General features: G+C 40.6%; 1 protein-coding gene across 9 annotated transcripts in view; it reads left to right on the top strand.

Annotated features, from left to right (window-relative positions):
- The window catches only part of SLIT2 (slit guidance ligand 2), a 374,128-nt gene that overhangs the window by 343,117 nt on the left and 14,346 nt on the right, over positions 1 to 16,665 (top strand). For all 9 annotated transcript variants that reach the window (XM_058722984.1, XM_058722986.1, XM_058722982.1 and 6 more), the window contains 4 exons: positions 756 to 849; positions 7,128 to 7,265; positions 7,376 to 7,616; positions 8,983 to 9,113. In XM_058722984.1, the coding sequence (XP_058578967.1) occupies positions 756 to 849; positions 7,128 to 7,265; positions 7,376 to 7,616; positions 8,983 to 9,113 (604 nt within the window). The remainder of the gene's footprint in view (positions 1 to 755; positions 850 to 7,127; positions 7,266 to 7,375; positions 7,617 to 8,982; positions 9,114 to 16,665) is intronic.

Here is a 16,665-nt window from a genome sequence, read left to right as displayed (position 1 = left end):
ATAAAGGGGTACATACCAAATGAGTCTATTTATGTCACATTCAGAAACAAGCACAACTCATGTTTGGTCCTGTTAGGACAGTGGTTACTCGCCTTGGGGTCAGGTCTCTGGGATGCTGGTAAATGGTATGTTTCTGGTTGTGGATGCTGGTTACGTTAGTGGGTTCAGTATGTGAATATTTGTTAGCTATTCATTTATTCTTTGGGTATATGCTATACCTCAGTAAAAAGTCCAAATTAATTTGTTTAACGTTTATTCACTTTTGAGAGACAGACAGATAGAGCATGAGTGGGGGAGGAGCAGAGAGAAAGGGAGACACAGAATCTGAAGCAGGTTCCAGACTCTGAGCTGTCAGCACAAAGCCGACGCGGGGCTGGAACTCAGGAACCATGAGATCATGACCTGAGCCGAGGTTGGATGCTTAACCGACTGAGCCACCCAGGCGCCCCTAAAAAGTCCAAATTAAAACAAATGAAACAACAGAAAATGAAAAGCATTCAGATTTCCTTTTTCTCATTCCAACAGTGTGTTCTAAAGGGGCTCATATTATTAGTTACAAATCACAATAGTTGTGGTATCCCAAATCCTGACTGTGTAGCAGCATAACCAGCCCTTTGGATCTTCTGCTTCCGTATCTTGTGATTTATTTTTTCCCCAGTCACAAGCTGTGCTAACCTCTGAGGCCCCTGACAGCCTGCTGGCGGGAAGCCTGTTAACCTTTGTCTGTGAACTAACACCGTTTGCCATGTTAACAGGCGAGTTGTGTGAGGAGAAGCTGGACTTCTGTGCCCAGGACCTGAACCCCTGCCAGCATGACTCCAAGTGCATCCTGATGCCAAAGGGATTCAAGTAAGTCAGAGGCTGCCTCGGGGCTCCCAGTGGGGTGGGTGGGGAGGGGTTCTTCAGGAACCTGTTTCTTCACCTTCCTTTCAGGACCTTGCTTCACACCTTTGCTGGGGATGAAAGGGACATACTCTCCAGTGTCAGTGGGATTTTTATAAATGCTGATATACAACATGGACTTTTTTTTTTTTTTTAGTACGCTAAAGAAAATGAAAGACAGCATTTCCTTTCGTTCCATGGCTCTTCCTGGGAAGTCACGTATGAAATAAATGAGCCTTTGACTGTGTTTACTTAAATGTATTTGAAGGCCACGTAAGGGGCACCTGGGTGGCTCAGTCGGTTAAGTGTCTTGAGTCTTGATTTCAGCTCAGGTCATGGTCTCACAGTTCCTGAGTTCAAGCCCTACATTGGGCTGCACACTCATGGCACAGAGCTTGCTTCGGATTTTCTCTTTGTCCCTCCCCCACTTGTGCTCACACGCTCTCTCTCTCTCTCTCTCTCTCTCAAAATAAACAAAACTTAAAACTATTGAAGGACAAATAAATTTGTAGTATCTACTAGGCACTTTATTATCTGAATGTAAGTTGGTGGTAAATAGGGACTTTAATGTAACTGAAGTTTCTTTGGTCTGTAACAATTCTTAACTCTCCGAGGTGAGGAAGATGGAGGGAACCTTATGTCCTAGGTTGCCCTGGGACAGTTCCAGTTTACGCCTGTTGTCTTAGCATAGTTATTAATAGCCCCTCTTTCACCTTACATTTGCCTTTTGTGGGATGATAAAGCATACAGTCACTGTAGATAGAGGGCTCCCTCAAGTGAACTCAGAACTTCAAAATTGCTGCTTTTTCCTCCTCAGTAATCTTCCTGAAATATGTTCGGTATCAGATTAAATTATTTCTTTGCTACAATCCTGAAATAGTTTAAGGGCCTATCAATAGTAAGGTTCTCTTCTTAGAGCTGACAGTGGTTTAGAGATCATCTGGTCGGAATTCATTTTAAACATGAGGAAACCATGGCCCAGACAGGTTGGTGGCTGTCCAAAGATCTCAAGGTTATTCATTGGCAGAGGTGGGAGCTAGGTCTTACATTTCCCAGTTGGATGATTTTTCAAATATAGGTTACCTCTAAGAAGTTTTGTAGTTGATTAACATTACAGATGGTTTGTTATAGAAGATACGCTGAATGCTCAGGAATGAGCTGGGTTCAAGAGTTGAGCCGTGCTTACATCAGACAATCAACAAATAGAATTATTTGTTCTTTTGCCCACTATGTATTGGGTACCTGCCATGGGACAGGGTGCCCATGTTATGTTATATAGCGTTTTTTTTAAGTTTATTTATTTTGAGAGAGAGGGAGAGAGTGAGCCAGGGGAGAAAGGCAGGGACAGGGGGAGAGAGAGAATCCCAAGCAGGCTCCGCACTGTGAGCATAGAGCCCAATGTGGGACTCAAACTCATGAACCATGAGATCATGATCTGAGCCAAAGTCGAGAGCCAGACACTTAACTGACTGAGCCATACAGACAACCCCGTTATATAGTGTTTTATAGCTACTCACATTCACATACTTTCTCTTCTCAGTGAAATGACTCAAGCTTAATTGCCATAGGATTCAAAGAATTAAAAATTACTCAGTTCGGGGACAATTTTGTAAGAGAAGATGGGAGGTGAGCTGGATTTCTAACAGTTTGATACTTGTCCACACATTATCAGACATTCTGAGTTGAATGGGAGATAGGGTCAGTATCTCCAGAACCCCTGCCTTTCAAAAATCAATCTGAATAAAATGTTTATGCTCGTTTTAGTTACAGAATATTTTTTACTCAATTTGTTCAAAACTTTATTATTATTATTATTATTATTATTATTATTATTTATTATAGAGAGAAAGAGAGTAAGCAGGGGAGGGGGCAGAGGGAGGGAAAGAGGGAATCTTAAGCAGGCTCCACACTCAATGCAAAGCCCAACATGGGGCTCAGTCCCACAACCCTGGGATCCATGACCTGAGCCAAAATCAAGAGTTGGACTCTCGGGGTGCCTGGGTGGCTCAGTTGGTTGAGCATCTGACTTCAGTTCAGGTCACGATCTCATGGTTCGTGGGTTCAAGCCCCACGTCTGGCTCTGTGCTGACAGCTCAGAGCCTGGAGCCTGCTTTGGAATCTGTGTCTCCCTCTCTTTCTGCCCCTGCCCTGTTCATGCTGCCTTTCTCTCTATGTCAAAAATAAACACACATTAAAAAAATTTTTTTTAAAGAGTCAGATGCTCAACCAATTGAGACGCCAGTTTCCTTGAATACTTTTTTTTTTATTTTTTTAAGTAAGCTTCATGCCCGACTTGGGGCTTGAACTCACAACCCTGAGATCAGGAGTCACATGCTCTACCCAACTGAGCCAGCCAGGTACCCCTAAAATTTTAGAATATACAAACACAGTTTTAGTTACAGCACCTGCTGACTCCATTTGATACCTTGTTGAAAAAGAAAATAATATCTTTGAATTCTACTTTTCATTATATTTTAGTTTACAATCCCATGCAAAAAAACGGACGTCTTCTTGAAATCTTTACTGATACAAAATGCTTCATTGCATTTTGTTCACCCAAGTACTGTATGTCAGTTACTTTAACTCCTAATGCCTTTGATCTGCCCGCAGTTAAATTTGGCGAATTGAAAATCCACCACTTACATAACAAATATCCTTTCTCAGAGAAATTCACCAGTCAGGGAAGTGGTTTTCTAGAACTGTTTATCTGCCACACAGGTTTCACAGGGCTTTGTGCATTGTGATTGTAAGATAAAGTGTTAGCGAGACTTAATGGAAACCACTAAAAAATGAGGGAGTTTGTCTTTAAAAGACTACTCCTTAATTCAGTATCTTCTATTACTATCGATTAAATTACACTCTCAGAAGTGCATCCTCCTGCATCATGGGTTAGCTGATTTGGGAACCTATTGTTTTCAGCAGTAATTTGTGAGCTTGTTTTATGGCTGTATGTAGTTTAGCAGAAAGCAGGTGACGTCACAGTGTGTGCAATCACTCCCATATTATAAATAATTGCAGGGGGGGGTGGGAGGGAGGGGAGGGTGGGTGATGGGTATTGAGGAGGGCACCTTTTGGGATGAGCACTGGGTGTTGTATGGAAACCAATTTGACAATAAACTTCATATATTGGAAAAAAAATAATTGCACATTGTCACGAAGGGACTTGCAAAAAGAAAATGGGCTTAGAAACCAAAAGGACACGAAGTGCTAAAGAAAATCTCTATTGACAAATGTTGTTTGGACAAACTGTACTGTTAACTTCAAATTCATTTTCTTACTACTAAGCTAACAGCTGGTTTTACTTTTCTTGCTTTATTATATACCTCATAAATCTCCTAAATTGCTTTGAGATATTTTTAGACCATCATATGCCATAAGCAGTATTTTCAAGCATGCATCTTCCTTAGTCAGCTTTTGGGCTTCTAAACAGTATATTTTAGGGCACCCGGCTAGCTCAGTCGGTAGAGCATGAGACTCTTAAACAGTATATTTTATAGTCTTTGCTTTCTTCCTCACTCCTTGGCAGATAATAGAGTTGAGGGAATGTGATAGGTTTTATTGATAATACAAACCTTAAGGAATTCTTAATTAAATATTTTCTTTTGTTTTGAAATTTGATCTGAGGAGCAAAAGAAAGACAAAAAAAAAATGTTGGTCATAACATGACTCCAAGTTCTAATGGGCTTGAAAAATAGTATTTGTAGAGAAGAGAATATGAAACAGCTCTTAGCCACTGGTGGTGAATGTGTGGTTCTCTTATCTTCTACTTTGATTTCTTTTCTCAGATAAATAATTCAGAGTGTTTCAAAGCATTTCTTCTTTCTTTTAATGCCTGGCATTTCAGCGGCTCTGCTCACATTAACATTGATGGAAGCTCTCTTCTCAGACTTTGTCCATCTATTTGAGAATGTATATGGCCACTTAGGATCCATTTAACTTCAGACTTGTTGTTTACTTTGCTTTGTTAGGATTTAGCATTAAAACCACTGGCTCTAGAGCAAGCATGCTTCCTCAGTGAGCTCATTTTATTTTCCTAATTTGTACATGCGGAGCTGAAAGTTTGTTCTCCTTAGAGGGTATATACCCCCATTTATTTTAATTCATCAGCCCTCCAGTAACTCTTAAATCCTGATTTTGCATTTTCAGAGAAAACCCTCAGTGTTCAGTAATGTCCACATTCACTTGGGCATTTTTAATTATCCTCATTCATTTAAATCCTAATGGCTTTAAAATCAAAAACTGGAACATTAGTAAACAGTAAACCACAAAGACTTTTATAGAATTATTAAGACTTAATAGAATTATTTTTTAAATACTTGCCATTTATTGATCATGCATTATGTATTAAACACCATAGTGATTCTTTTATAGTGTTTTTATTTAAGCATAATGGTTTTATTTAAGCTTTTAACAAACCTGCGAGGTGGAAATTATTTTGTACTGTGTATGTTACAGATGAAGACATGAACACTTAGGAAGCTTAAGTAAGTTAGTCAAGATCGTGTACATGTAAGGATGACGCCAGACTACAAACCCAGTTCTAACTGCAACATCAGAATTCTATAAAGCTAAATAAGCCATAGTTTCCTGGTTTATTTGTTTTTTAAAGTCAGTGAGCCCTCTCTTAAACCCAAAACAGAAATACTCATGGAAGCCCAATGTGTGAAACTAATAAATCACAACAAGAGAGTGTTGGGGGAGAGGGGAGAGGGGAGGGAAACAGGAAACTGCCAATAGCCTCCTTCCCTTCAGGGGTCCCTTTTCGCCCCTCAAAGCACAGATTGAAAAGCACTGCACACGCCATGCTACTTTCTCCACAGGCAACGATAAAGTATTTCATCCTTCAGTGGTGAGAAATCCAGGCTCTCTTGTCAGATTGCTTGGGTTTAGTACCTTGGCTGTGGCAGTTACAAGTCGAGTGCCCTTGGGTAAATCCCTTAACCAGTTTGTCTGTTAGCTTTCTCACCTGTCATGTGAGGTAGTGGTGATACTGCTGTCACAGGATCATGGAGAAGGATTCCGCGAATCCACATATGCAAAGTGGTTAGAACAGGGCGTAGCACCTAGGAAGTGCTCAGAGAACACCACGTGTACGCATGATGGTTCTTCATCAGTGCATCTGAGACCCATCCTTCCCCAGGGCCACCAGAGTGAACAAACAAGGTGAAAGCTATCCATGGAATTGGCCCCTGGATTTTATTTTTTTTAATCAGTTTCCCTGTCCTGCTCCACTAGGTCAGCCAACCTCTGCCATAATGATTGTCTGGATTCATTATGAATTAAGGTTTCCAATGCTGACTTTTTTTTTTTTCATAAAATACTATTTGATTCCAATACATCCATTCTTTTTTTTTCTTTTATTTAAATTATATCTATATCTATTTGTAGATAGAGATAGAGATAGAGATAGAGATAGAGATAGAGATAGAGATAGAGATGGAGATATATAGAGAGAGAATGAGAGCACGAGCAGGGTAGTGGCAGAGAGAGAGACAGAGACAGAGAGAGAATCCCAAGCAGACTCTGCACCATCAGCACAGAGCCCGACATGGGGCTCGATCTCAAGGAGCTGTGAGATCATGACCACAGCTGAAACCAAGAGTTAGACCCTTAACCGACTAAGCCACCCAGCCTCCCCAATACATCCATTCTCTATTAGGAAACAAAAATGTTAATTATTTTAAAATGTGCTTAATATTTTTGGTAAATTTTATAACATAGCACTTCCATTGTCTCAACTGTTCAAAGGAGTTAGAGCAAATGAAAATAGAGGACACTCTAAGCAAAAATAGTCAGGGTGGAGGGAGGGAGGGGAGAGGGGATGGAGGGGAGAAGGAGGGAGAAGATGGGAAGATGGAGGAGAGGGGAGGGACTGAAGAAAGCAAACAAGATGGGGGGAGGAGAGAAGGAAGGAGGGACACCTGCACATTTGCATCCTCATTTGGTTCATGGATGCTTACTAATTATCACCATTCTGACAGATCCCAGGGAGAAAACATGGAATAACTGTTTTCTAGGGATCTATTAATTTGGGGGCTCGATGAGCCTGTTCTATATAAGTTTTGAGTGTTTCGTTTTAGTTTTAATGTACTTTCATTGAAGTTTAGTTGACAAACACTGCTACCTTAGTTCTAGGTGTACTATGTTTTCTAAAGATAGAGCCCTTTTTTCCTAGATGAAATGCAACTGTTTTGCTTACCTTGGCTCAGTTCAGTTTGAAACTGTTTACCTACTTGTTCAAACAGATGTGACTGCACACCAGGATACATAGGCGAGCACTGCGACATTGACTTTGATGACTGCCAAGATAACAAATGCAAAAACGGAGCCCACTGCACAGATGCCGTGAATGGCTATACGTGCATCTGCCCCGAAGGCTACAGGTAAAAGTAGAAATAGAGATTTGTGGTAGAGCGAAGTCTTACAGAAAGACCGCAATTCTCATGCAATTCACACGCAACTAAAAGCAATGTGTTCTTTCTGTTTCCTTTAGTGGCTTGTTCTGCGAATTTTCTCCACCCATGGTCCTCCCTCGTACCAGCCCCTGTGATAATTTTGATTGCCAGAATGGTGCCCAGTGCATCATCAGGATAAATGAGCCAATATGCCAGTGTTTGCCAGGCTACCAGGGAGAGAAGTGTGAAAAGTTGGTTAGTGTGAATTTTGTAAACAAAGAGTCTTATCTTCAAATTCCTTCAGCCAAGGTCCGTCCACAAACGAACATCACTCTGCAGGTAAGACATCCCCCACCAGCAAGGGCTGATTTCATCCTAAACCACATTTAACTAAATCATAAACCTCTGGTAGTTTGTGAGTGATACTATTTCCTAAAGAGACAGTTATCGACTGCACAACACAGTGACAGAAAATGTTCTTTGTATGAAAATCTTCAGTTATTCTTCTCTATAACATTTGTATTTTTCAAAACTAAATGGGAACCAGGTATTTTTATTCACTACTTGATTGTGAAACACATAGGGTGCAACAAAATATATGGTTTGTGCTCTGGTAAAGGTATTTTTATTCATTTTTTTTTTTTTATGACTCAGAGTTCAGGCTCTGTGCCCTGTGAGATGGTGCCAGAGGGGTGGGGAGGGTGCTGTTAGGAATTCTGCAGGTGAGGAGAACACCGGTGAGACAAGACACCTTGACAAAATATTCAGCCGTTGTCTTTTAACTCTTCCCCCGGAAACTTTAAGAAGCGACATGAAATTAACAAACTGATCTTATTTTAAGACTTTTCACCAAGTCACTGTGTCCCCTTAAGCAAGTCATTCGGACCTGCACGAAGGAGGTGAGACTAGATTAGGAGTTATGAATTCAGGACACGCAGGGGCAAGCTGGGACTACATGTTTATTTTATCTGGTAGGAAAAATATTTTAATATATTTTGAGTTCAGATGACCTTAGCCGATTAACATAGGCGTCACTCCTTATTCAGGTTACCTTGACACTCCAAGTGAGTGTCATGAGTGTCATGAGTGAGTGTCCTTAACCATCATGAGGAATGGGACTCAGGAAGGCAGACGGGCCTTCCGTAGAAAGCCTGTCTCCCTGTCTTCCAGCATTTGCCATACCAGATTGTTACAAGAAGAACCTAGTGGGTTTCAGGTATAAATCCTAATTTTTACTGACTTGGTCCTCAAAAGCCCACAAAGGCTAGAAAGCAGGATAAAAACAGAGATCTCCCACTGTTCATGCCATAACTGTGAAGAATGTTTTTTTATGTGGAATATAAAAATCAGTCTCACTCAGTGCAGTTACATTTCATATATGCCATAAAGACAACCTGGAACAGGAGTGAAAAGAACAGGTAAGTGAAGATCTCCAGCAGAGAATGTTTTAGGCACACCCAGTGGTGTTTACTGAAGTGTCTGTTACTGTGTTGTTGGTTTTTTTAATTCTTTATGAATCTATTTGCATCGAAGTAATTTAGGAACGGGTCACCTTTCAAGTCGTCCTGTCAGCGCGCGCTACTGTTTTCTCATAGCTATAAGGAAAAAATAAGCTATAGTAAAAACTCTTCACTAAGCAGTCTGCTTTTTGATGAAGTACGTGTGGGTGACGGTGCGTCCTAATGTCAGGGTTACTTCCTACTAGATTGCCACAGACGAAGACAGTGGAATCCTCCTGTATAAAGGCGACAAGGACCATATTGCCGTCGAACTGTATCGGGGACGGGTTCGTGCCAGCTACGACACCGGCTCCCACCCAGCTTCTGCCATTTACAGGTGAGCATCTCTTGGTTACTGAGAGAAGAGCCGTTTCTCCTCTATTTTTCTGTAATGGTGAGGGGAGGGAGTAATTTGGCCACAGCAGGCTTATGATCGGTGTCTTATTTAGGGGCCCGGCAGGAACAGGTGCCATACTCAAGTTGGATAATGGAGGAGAGATTCTTAAAGGGACTTTTTACAAAGATTGGTAGGAATAGTACAGTAGCGTAGGACCAGTAACGAGGGATACAGCTACTGCCCATATGCCTGAAGGGGTAAGTGGAGGCAGCACTCTTGGAAATCCACGCTCAGAAAGGGACTCGTGGCAAGGACTGCCTTGGCAGGAGATGCGACCTTCAACAAAGGGATGCAGTCAGTCCTTGGAGGAGGAACCAGGACTTTTAAATACCCAGCCATCCTTCTCCTGCCCAACAGCCCCCTGCCTGTGCTCCCCTTTGGCAAAATCAAATTCCGGACAAAAAGGAACCCACTGATCACAGTAATGTAGTTTGCACATGAGTCTCCCAGACCCCAGAGCAGAGTGAATACAGGTGGAGAGTAGCTCTAGAAAAGAAACTGCAAGATACCCAACACAGTGAGGAATTTAACATTACCTTTCATTCAGCAGTACTTACTGAGCACCTACTGTGTGCCAGGCCGTGATCCAAGCTTTAAGGAACAACACCCTTGGTCTTAGGGAGATTACACATAATAAGCCAAGGGACACATATAATATGTGACCAGTAATGTTATTTATTTTGGAAGTTTCCTAATAACAATGATAATGATGATATTTTGAAGATACAAAAGGAGTGGTATTCATGGGGCATAAATTTTGCTGGAAACGTGCTTTTTGCATAAGATTAACCTCTGCTGGATCTCAACACTAATTCACTATCATAGAAATAACTGCCACCAATTAGAGTGAGGTCACAAAGTCATATGCAGTCAGGGTTTTTCAGGCAGGTAACTTAAATGAACTAATCAGGCCAGCTGCAAGAGAAAACTGTGTTCTCATCATTTTACTCTTGAAAAAATCAAACTTTTTAAAATTATATTAGTACTTCCATGATAAATAGCCTTGATGTTGGCAGTGTAATAGAAGTGTCTGTGACAGGAGTGAGCTAAAAGCAAACCTTTGTCAAAACAAGGCCAGACTGCATCTACCCAACTCTCCCTAAATGCTGCCATGGGAAAATGTGGGCCCCAGTTTTACCACAACTCCTGAGTTTTCAAGGAAAGGCATAAATCTGGATGTTTTAATATAAGTATTCCATCCTTTTTTTTATTAATTTTTTTTAACGTTTATTTATTTTTGAGACAGAGAGAGACAGAGCATGAACAGGGAGGGGCAGAGAGAGAGGGAGACACAGAATCTGAAACAGGCTCCAGACTCTGAGCAGTCAGCACAGAGCCTGATGTGGGGCTCGAACCCACGGACCGTGAGATCATGACCTGAGCCGAAGTCGGACGCCCAACCGACCGAGCCACCCAGGCGCCCCAAGTATTCCATCCTTTAAGTATAGATTCATATTTTTAAAAAAATACTATATGTGGTGAACAAAAAGCATCTGTAAGCCAAATACTGACAACACATTTTGGGGGCATTGATTGGGACATAAAGCTGGAGATACTGGCCTCTATATTACCTTTTTTTTTAATATATTTATGTATTTATTTTAAGAGAGAGAGGGATTGCAAGCAGGAGAGAGAGAGAGAGAGAGAGAGAGAGAGAGAGATAGGGAATCCCAAGCAGGGTCTGCACTGTCAGCACCCAGCCTGATGCGGGGCTTGATCTCACAAACCGTAAAATCATGACCTGAGCCAAAATCAAGAGTCAGATGCTTAACCAACTGGCACCCCTGGCCTCTATATTATTGATGTGTGTATCGATGTGCTTCAAAACCCTTCACGTCCTATCCCGATCCTTTATAACAGTCCCGAGAAAGTAGGTGACAATTGTAGGCCATGAATGGAATTCAGGAAGTCCTCTTAGTGGTGAGCTGACCCACTTGGGAATATTTAGAGCATGGAAACAAACACATCATTATTGGTTTCCAAATGGAGTATGAATTTCATGTCCAAATGGTGATGAATTAATGCCAACATTTTAGATATCGCTAGGCCTCAAATTATATAGCCTCAATTTGTTTGAGCCTGTAAAAAAAGTTTCAGAATGTTGGTTTTGTGGTTCATTTTTGTTTTTTACTTTTCTCTTTTATTTTATGCAGTGAAAGAGCACAGCACTCTCAGAAACCATAGTAAAGGTTCTTGAAGTTGGTTTATTAAAGCTAGTATTCACATAAAATATACTTAAAATACTTCTAGATAAGTTGTAGAAACCCATGTGGTTATATCAAAATGAGAAGTTACCATAAAGAGCTTATCTTCAGTTTATGTTCTTACCATCGTTGCCTGACAAACAATAGAGCATACCATATGATGTTTACAAAAAAGAATAATATCACATAATATGCTTTTCTTTATGAACAGGAAGTTTACTTCTCTGTTTGCAGATCATCTAATGGGGACATCTATTGTAAGGTCCAGGGAAAACAGTTTTCATTTAACTCTTGGTTTTTGATTTATGGCACAAAAATTAAGAAAATCATCACATTATTTTTAAGTATAAGAAAAGTCATCACATTACTTTTAGGTAAAAGAAAAGCAACAATTACCTAGAATTCAGATAGAGAGATGATTGATTGGTTGATTGGTTGATGATTGATATTGATATGTGTATATTATATGTGTATGAATATATTAATACTTCAGTATGGAATAGAAAATAAATGCTTCTGTGAAATAGAAACTATAGAGAACAGTTGAATTATTTCAGCACGCTAGGAGATTTTAGTTTTGACAAGTAAAAATCCTGGCACTAAGATGTGTGTTCAGATCTAGGCTTGACCAATTACTGGGGGAGAAACTTGGAGCAGATACTTAATGTTTCTGTGTCTCATAAATCATAGCTATAAATAATGATACAGCACGTACCCCATAAAGTCACTCTGAGTATTAAATCCCAAACTTAGCTCTGTCCTCACTCCTCACTCACATTGTCTTCATTCTCATCTACATGTAGCAATACAGGAACATTTTTCTGGTGTCTATTTCTGGAGTATAGCAGGGGAGTTGAAAGTGTATTCTCTATCCTTATCCATTAACACTAGAAGTACAGATTGTTTACCATATCCATAGAGGGCAATTGAAAATATGTATCCAGATTACAAATACATTTACTCTCTAACCTATGAAATCCCAGTTCTGGGAATTTGTGCCACAGATATACTTGAAGATACAGACACGATATGTGCACAGGTACTGCACTGCATCATTGATTATAAAAGCAAAAGTTAGGAAACAGCCCTTTTCTAGTCTGTACAATGGAATGTACTGTTTAAAAGGGAGGTGGAAAGGGAAGGAGGAGGTTTTCTATGTAGGACACAGAAAGATTTTCAAGGTGCGGTGCTCTGTTCAAAAGAAAAGAAGGCAGAAGAGTGTCAAAGGTGGGTAAATAAATACATGTATTTTTATGTCCATGCATTTGCATAATGAAAAACCAGAATGGGGTGCCTGGGTGGTTCAGTCAGTTGAACATCCAACTCTTAGTTTCAGTTCAGGCCATGATCCCAAGGTTGTGGAATAGAGCCCCACATCGGCTCTGTGCTGAGCAAGGAGCCTACTTGGGATTCCCTCTCTCTCTCTCTCTCTCTCTCTCTCTCTCTCTCTCTCTGCCCCTTCCCTGTGCTCACACATGTGCACTCTCTCACTCTTTCTCAAAATAAATAAGTAAATATTTTTTTTAAAAGGAGAGAGAAACTAGGAATAGAGAGCAAAGAGTGGGATGGAAGCAAGAGATTTGTGTATGAACACCACTTCACATCATTTTGATTTTTGAGCCTTTTGAATGCCGTTACCACTCAAACTAAAATTAAATAGAAAGGGACAGGTGCTCTGAAGATAGTCTGCCTTGATTCAAGCCCCAGCACTGCCATCTATTAACTGTGTGCCACGGGTAAATTGCATAAGCTCTCTGGGCCTCACTCACCTGGTAAATGGGTGTAGTGGATCATGGTTCCATTTTGTGGGATTGTAGTAAGAATTTTATGCTTGATACATGAAAAATATTTAGAACAACACATACCAAATAGTGCTAGCTATTGGGATCATAAATTTAGAATGTCCGAAATACAGCTTATTTTCTTTGCTTCACCCAAACCTGTGTCCCTGTCACATTCCTACTGTCATTGAGAGGCGTCGTAAACCTGGAGTTCCTCCTCATCTTTTTCTTTCCCTCACCTTCAACTTGAAATTGATCCCAAGTCTTCCTTCTGCTCTTACTAATTTTCTGGCATTTATCCAAATGTTTCTGACCTTGCTCAGGCCCTACTAAAATGTGACCTCTGATGAAAGGTACTCCTTCTCCATCATTATAGAGAAAGCCATCAATAACACTGTGGCCATCTGCTCTCCCATAAATTGCTTAGTAATTATTTTGTCTGGTTGAATTAAATGTTCAAATCTTGGTGTTTCTACTTTATGTAACATTATTAAAATACACTAATGTTTTAAAAGGGAGTAGTCTTACATATTGTTACACCAGAAAATATGTTCCGTTTAATTGCATGATGTTATGTTATAAAACATTTAATGTAGTAAAAATTTATTTTCCAAATTCTGCGTTATTTAATGTGCTGTTGGAACACGGTATGTGGGAATAAGTTTGTACATTGAGTGCCTCTTTTCAGGCGTCTGGTTAATCTTCAACATTGATGGAAATGGATTTTGTTTATTTTAGTAAATGAAATCTGATGAAATTAGGGGAAAATAAGTATACATTAAATTGTTTTTCTATGATTTTTTTTTGGTTTAAAAGGCTTCATTTTATTTTATTTTATTTTAATGTTTATTCATTTTTGAGAGAGAGACAGAGTGCTAGTGGGGGAGGGCCAGAGAGAGAGAGGGAGACACAGAATCTGAAGCAGGCTCCAGGCTCTGGGCTGTCAGCAGAGAGCCAGATGTGGGGCTCAAACTCACAAACAGTGAGATCATGACCTGAGCTGAAGTCGGATGCTCAACCAACTGAGCCACCCTGGTGCCCCTCATTTTATTTATTTATTTTTAATATTATTTTTTAATGTTTACTTTTGAGAGACAGAGAGAGACAGAGAGTGCAAGCAGGGGAGGTTCAGAGAGAGAGGGAGACACAGAATCCGAAGCAGGCTCCGGGCTCCGAGCTGTCAGCACGGAGCCCGATGCCGGGCTCAAACTCGCAAACCACGAGATCATGACCTGAGCCGAAGTCAGATGCTCAGCTAACTGAACCACCCAGGTGCCCCAAGACTTTATTTTAGATGTCAGTCATTGTCTTAAATGGATCGATATAAGAACCATTATATCGTGGAATTATGTCTAGAGAGAGCAGTTCACATAGTTTTAAGTATGTTTAAGAGAACCCAAGATGTAGTAGTTATTCCTCCTTCACAGAACTGAAGTAGCCTGCACATTTTCTCGTTTTATCTCTTCTATCTGACAGAAGACTGAAGTTTTTTGCAGACCTCCATACCACTAACAGGGCCAGCCATGCAGGCAGGGGTGGGGAGCTACTGTTTTCAAATAGCACACATCAGAATCACCTGAAAAATGTGTCAGAAAACAAATCAGTGGGCTACACCTCTAGTTTCTGATTCGGATCTCGGATGAGCTCCCACACGTTCATTGCCGCAAGCTCCCAGGTGACGCGCTGGCCCAGGGACCACGATTTGAGAACCACGTGTGTAAAAGGAATATATTTGAGCTGTGCTCCGAGAGCCAGTGGTGTGCATCTCTTCCCGTATCCAAATTCTGGGACATCATGCCTGATGTGGATGTAGAAATCAGCCGTGTTGGGGATGTGTCCACCACGGCGGTCAGCAAATGCGACACGTCCGGACTCTTTTTCTTGTGTCAGGGAACCGATTTTACACACTGCCAGCACCCTACTGTCTAAGGAACCTGATCTGCAACAACCGAGATGACGGAAGTTTCTTAACAAGTGAATGAATGTAGAATATCACACACATGCCTAAGTTTTATTGTGCTGAGAGAATAGCATAAAAAGGGACTTGGTAATAATGCCATGAATGAATGAATGAATGAATGAATGAGGTTGACTGCCTAAACTTAAAGCTACCATCAGCAGTAGATCCTGAGATAGGGATGGATTTTTTTTTCCTCAAGCAGGCTAACAATTGCCCTTCAAAGTGACATTTTTTTTTCATCCAGACAAGTAGAAACTTAAAACAATAATAATAATAATAATGGCACGCTTCTTTCTTTAGATTCAGATTAATGTTATTTTCCAAACCAGACAGCTTCTTGGGAAACATAGTCAACTACTATTTAAAAATGAGGAAATCAGGGGTGCCTGGGTGGCTCAGTCAGTTGAGCGTCTGACTCTCGGTTTCAGCTCAGGGCATGATCCCAGGGGCCTGGGATCGAGCCCCGCATCAGGCTCTGTGCTTAGCATGGGAGCCTGCTTAAGATTCTCTTTTCCTCAGGGGCACCTGGGTGGCTCAGTCGGTTAAGTGTCCAACTTTGGCTCAGGTCATGATCTCATAGTTCGCGAGTTCGAGCCCCGCGTCGGGCTCTGTGCTGACCGCTCAGAGCCTGGAGCCTGCTTTGGATTCTGTGTCTCCGTCTCTCTCTGCCCCTCCCCTGCTTGTGCTCTCTCTCTCTCTCTCTCTCTCTCTAAAAAGTAAATAAACTTAAAAATAAATAAACATTCTCTCTCTCTAAAAATAAAATAAAATATAATATAATAAAATAAAATAAAAATGAAATCCAGCTTCCAATTATGGAATGAATAAGTCACGGGGATAAAGGGTACAGTATAGGGAATATAGCCAGTGGTACTTTAATAGCATTATACGGTGACAGAGGCTAGCTACACTTGTAGTGAACACAGCATAATGTATAGGGCTGTTGGATTGCTGTGTTGTATACCTAAAACTAACATTGTGTCAACTGTAATTTTTAAAAATTAAATTAATTTTTTAAATGAGGCAATCAGATGAACCATCTTATGAAAGCGGAAATTGTACCACACGTGAAGCAGTTTTAGTATTTAGGGAACAACACGACATCAGAGGACTTTTCCCTACCAATTATTAGGTTTGTTTGGCTATACAGCCTCTGGGTTATGCAACTTACAGTCTTACATGAAAAAAAAAACAAAAAACAAGGAGAAGGAGAAGAATTTAGTCTCATTGGAAAAACAAACAATAGAATCTGCGAGGTCTCATTTCCAAGATAAACACTCAGCAGTTCTTGATAATGCCGTATGGGAAGGCAGCACTGTTTACCAGCTTTATAACTTTGAGCAAGTTACTTCACTCCTTTGGGCTTCTATTTCCTAGTCTAAACAATTGGAAATATACCTGTTTTTCATGTGTGGTTTGGAGAACTGGAAGTAACACATGTAAAATCCCTGCTATAGTGCCAGGGCACAAGTGGCTCACGATAATTACTGATGCTGGTGGCTTATGGATATTCTTGACGCTCAGATATCCTGATAAGGAAGGATAAA

This window comes from Neofelis nebulosa, chromosome 3 (genome assembly GCF_028018385.1).
Source record: "Neofelis nebulosa isolate mNeoNeb1 chromosome 3, mNeoNeb1.pri, whole genome shotgun sequence".
Taxonomy (NCBI): Eukaryota; Metazoa; Chordata; class Mammalia; order Carnivora; family Felidae; genus Neofelis; species Neofelis nebulosa.
The sequence above is the reverse complement of the archived record's forward strand: the minus strand, read 5'-3'. Positions and strand labels throughout refer to the sequence as shown.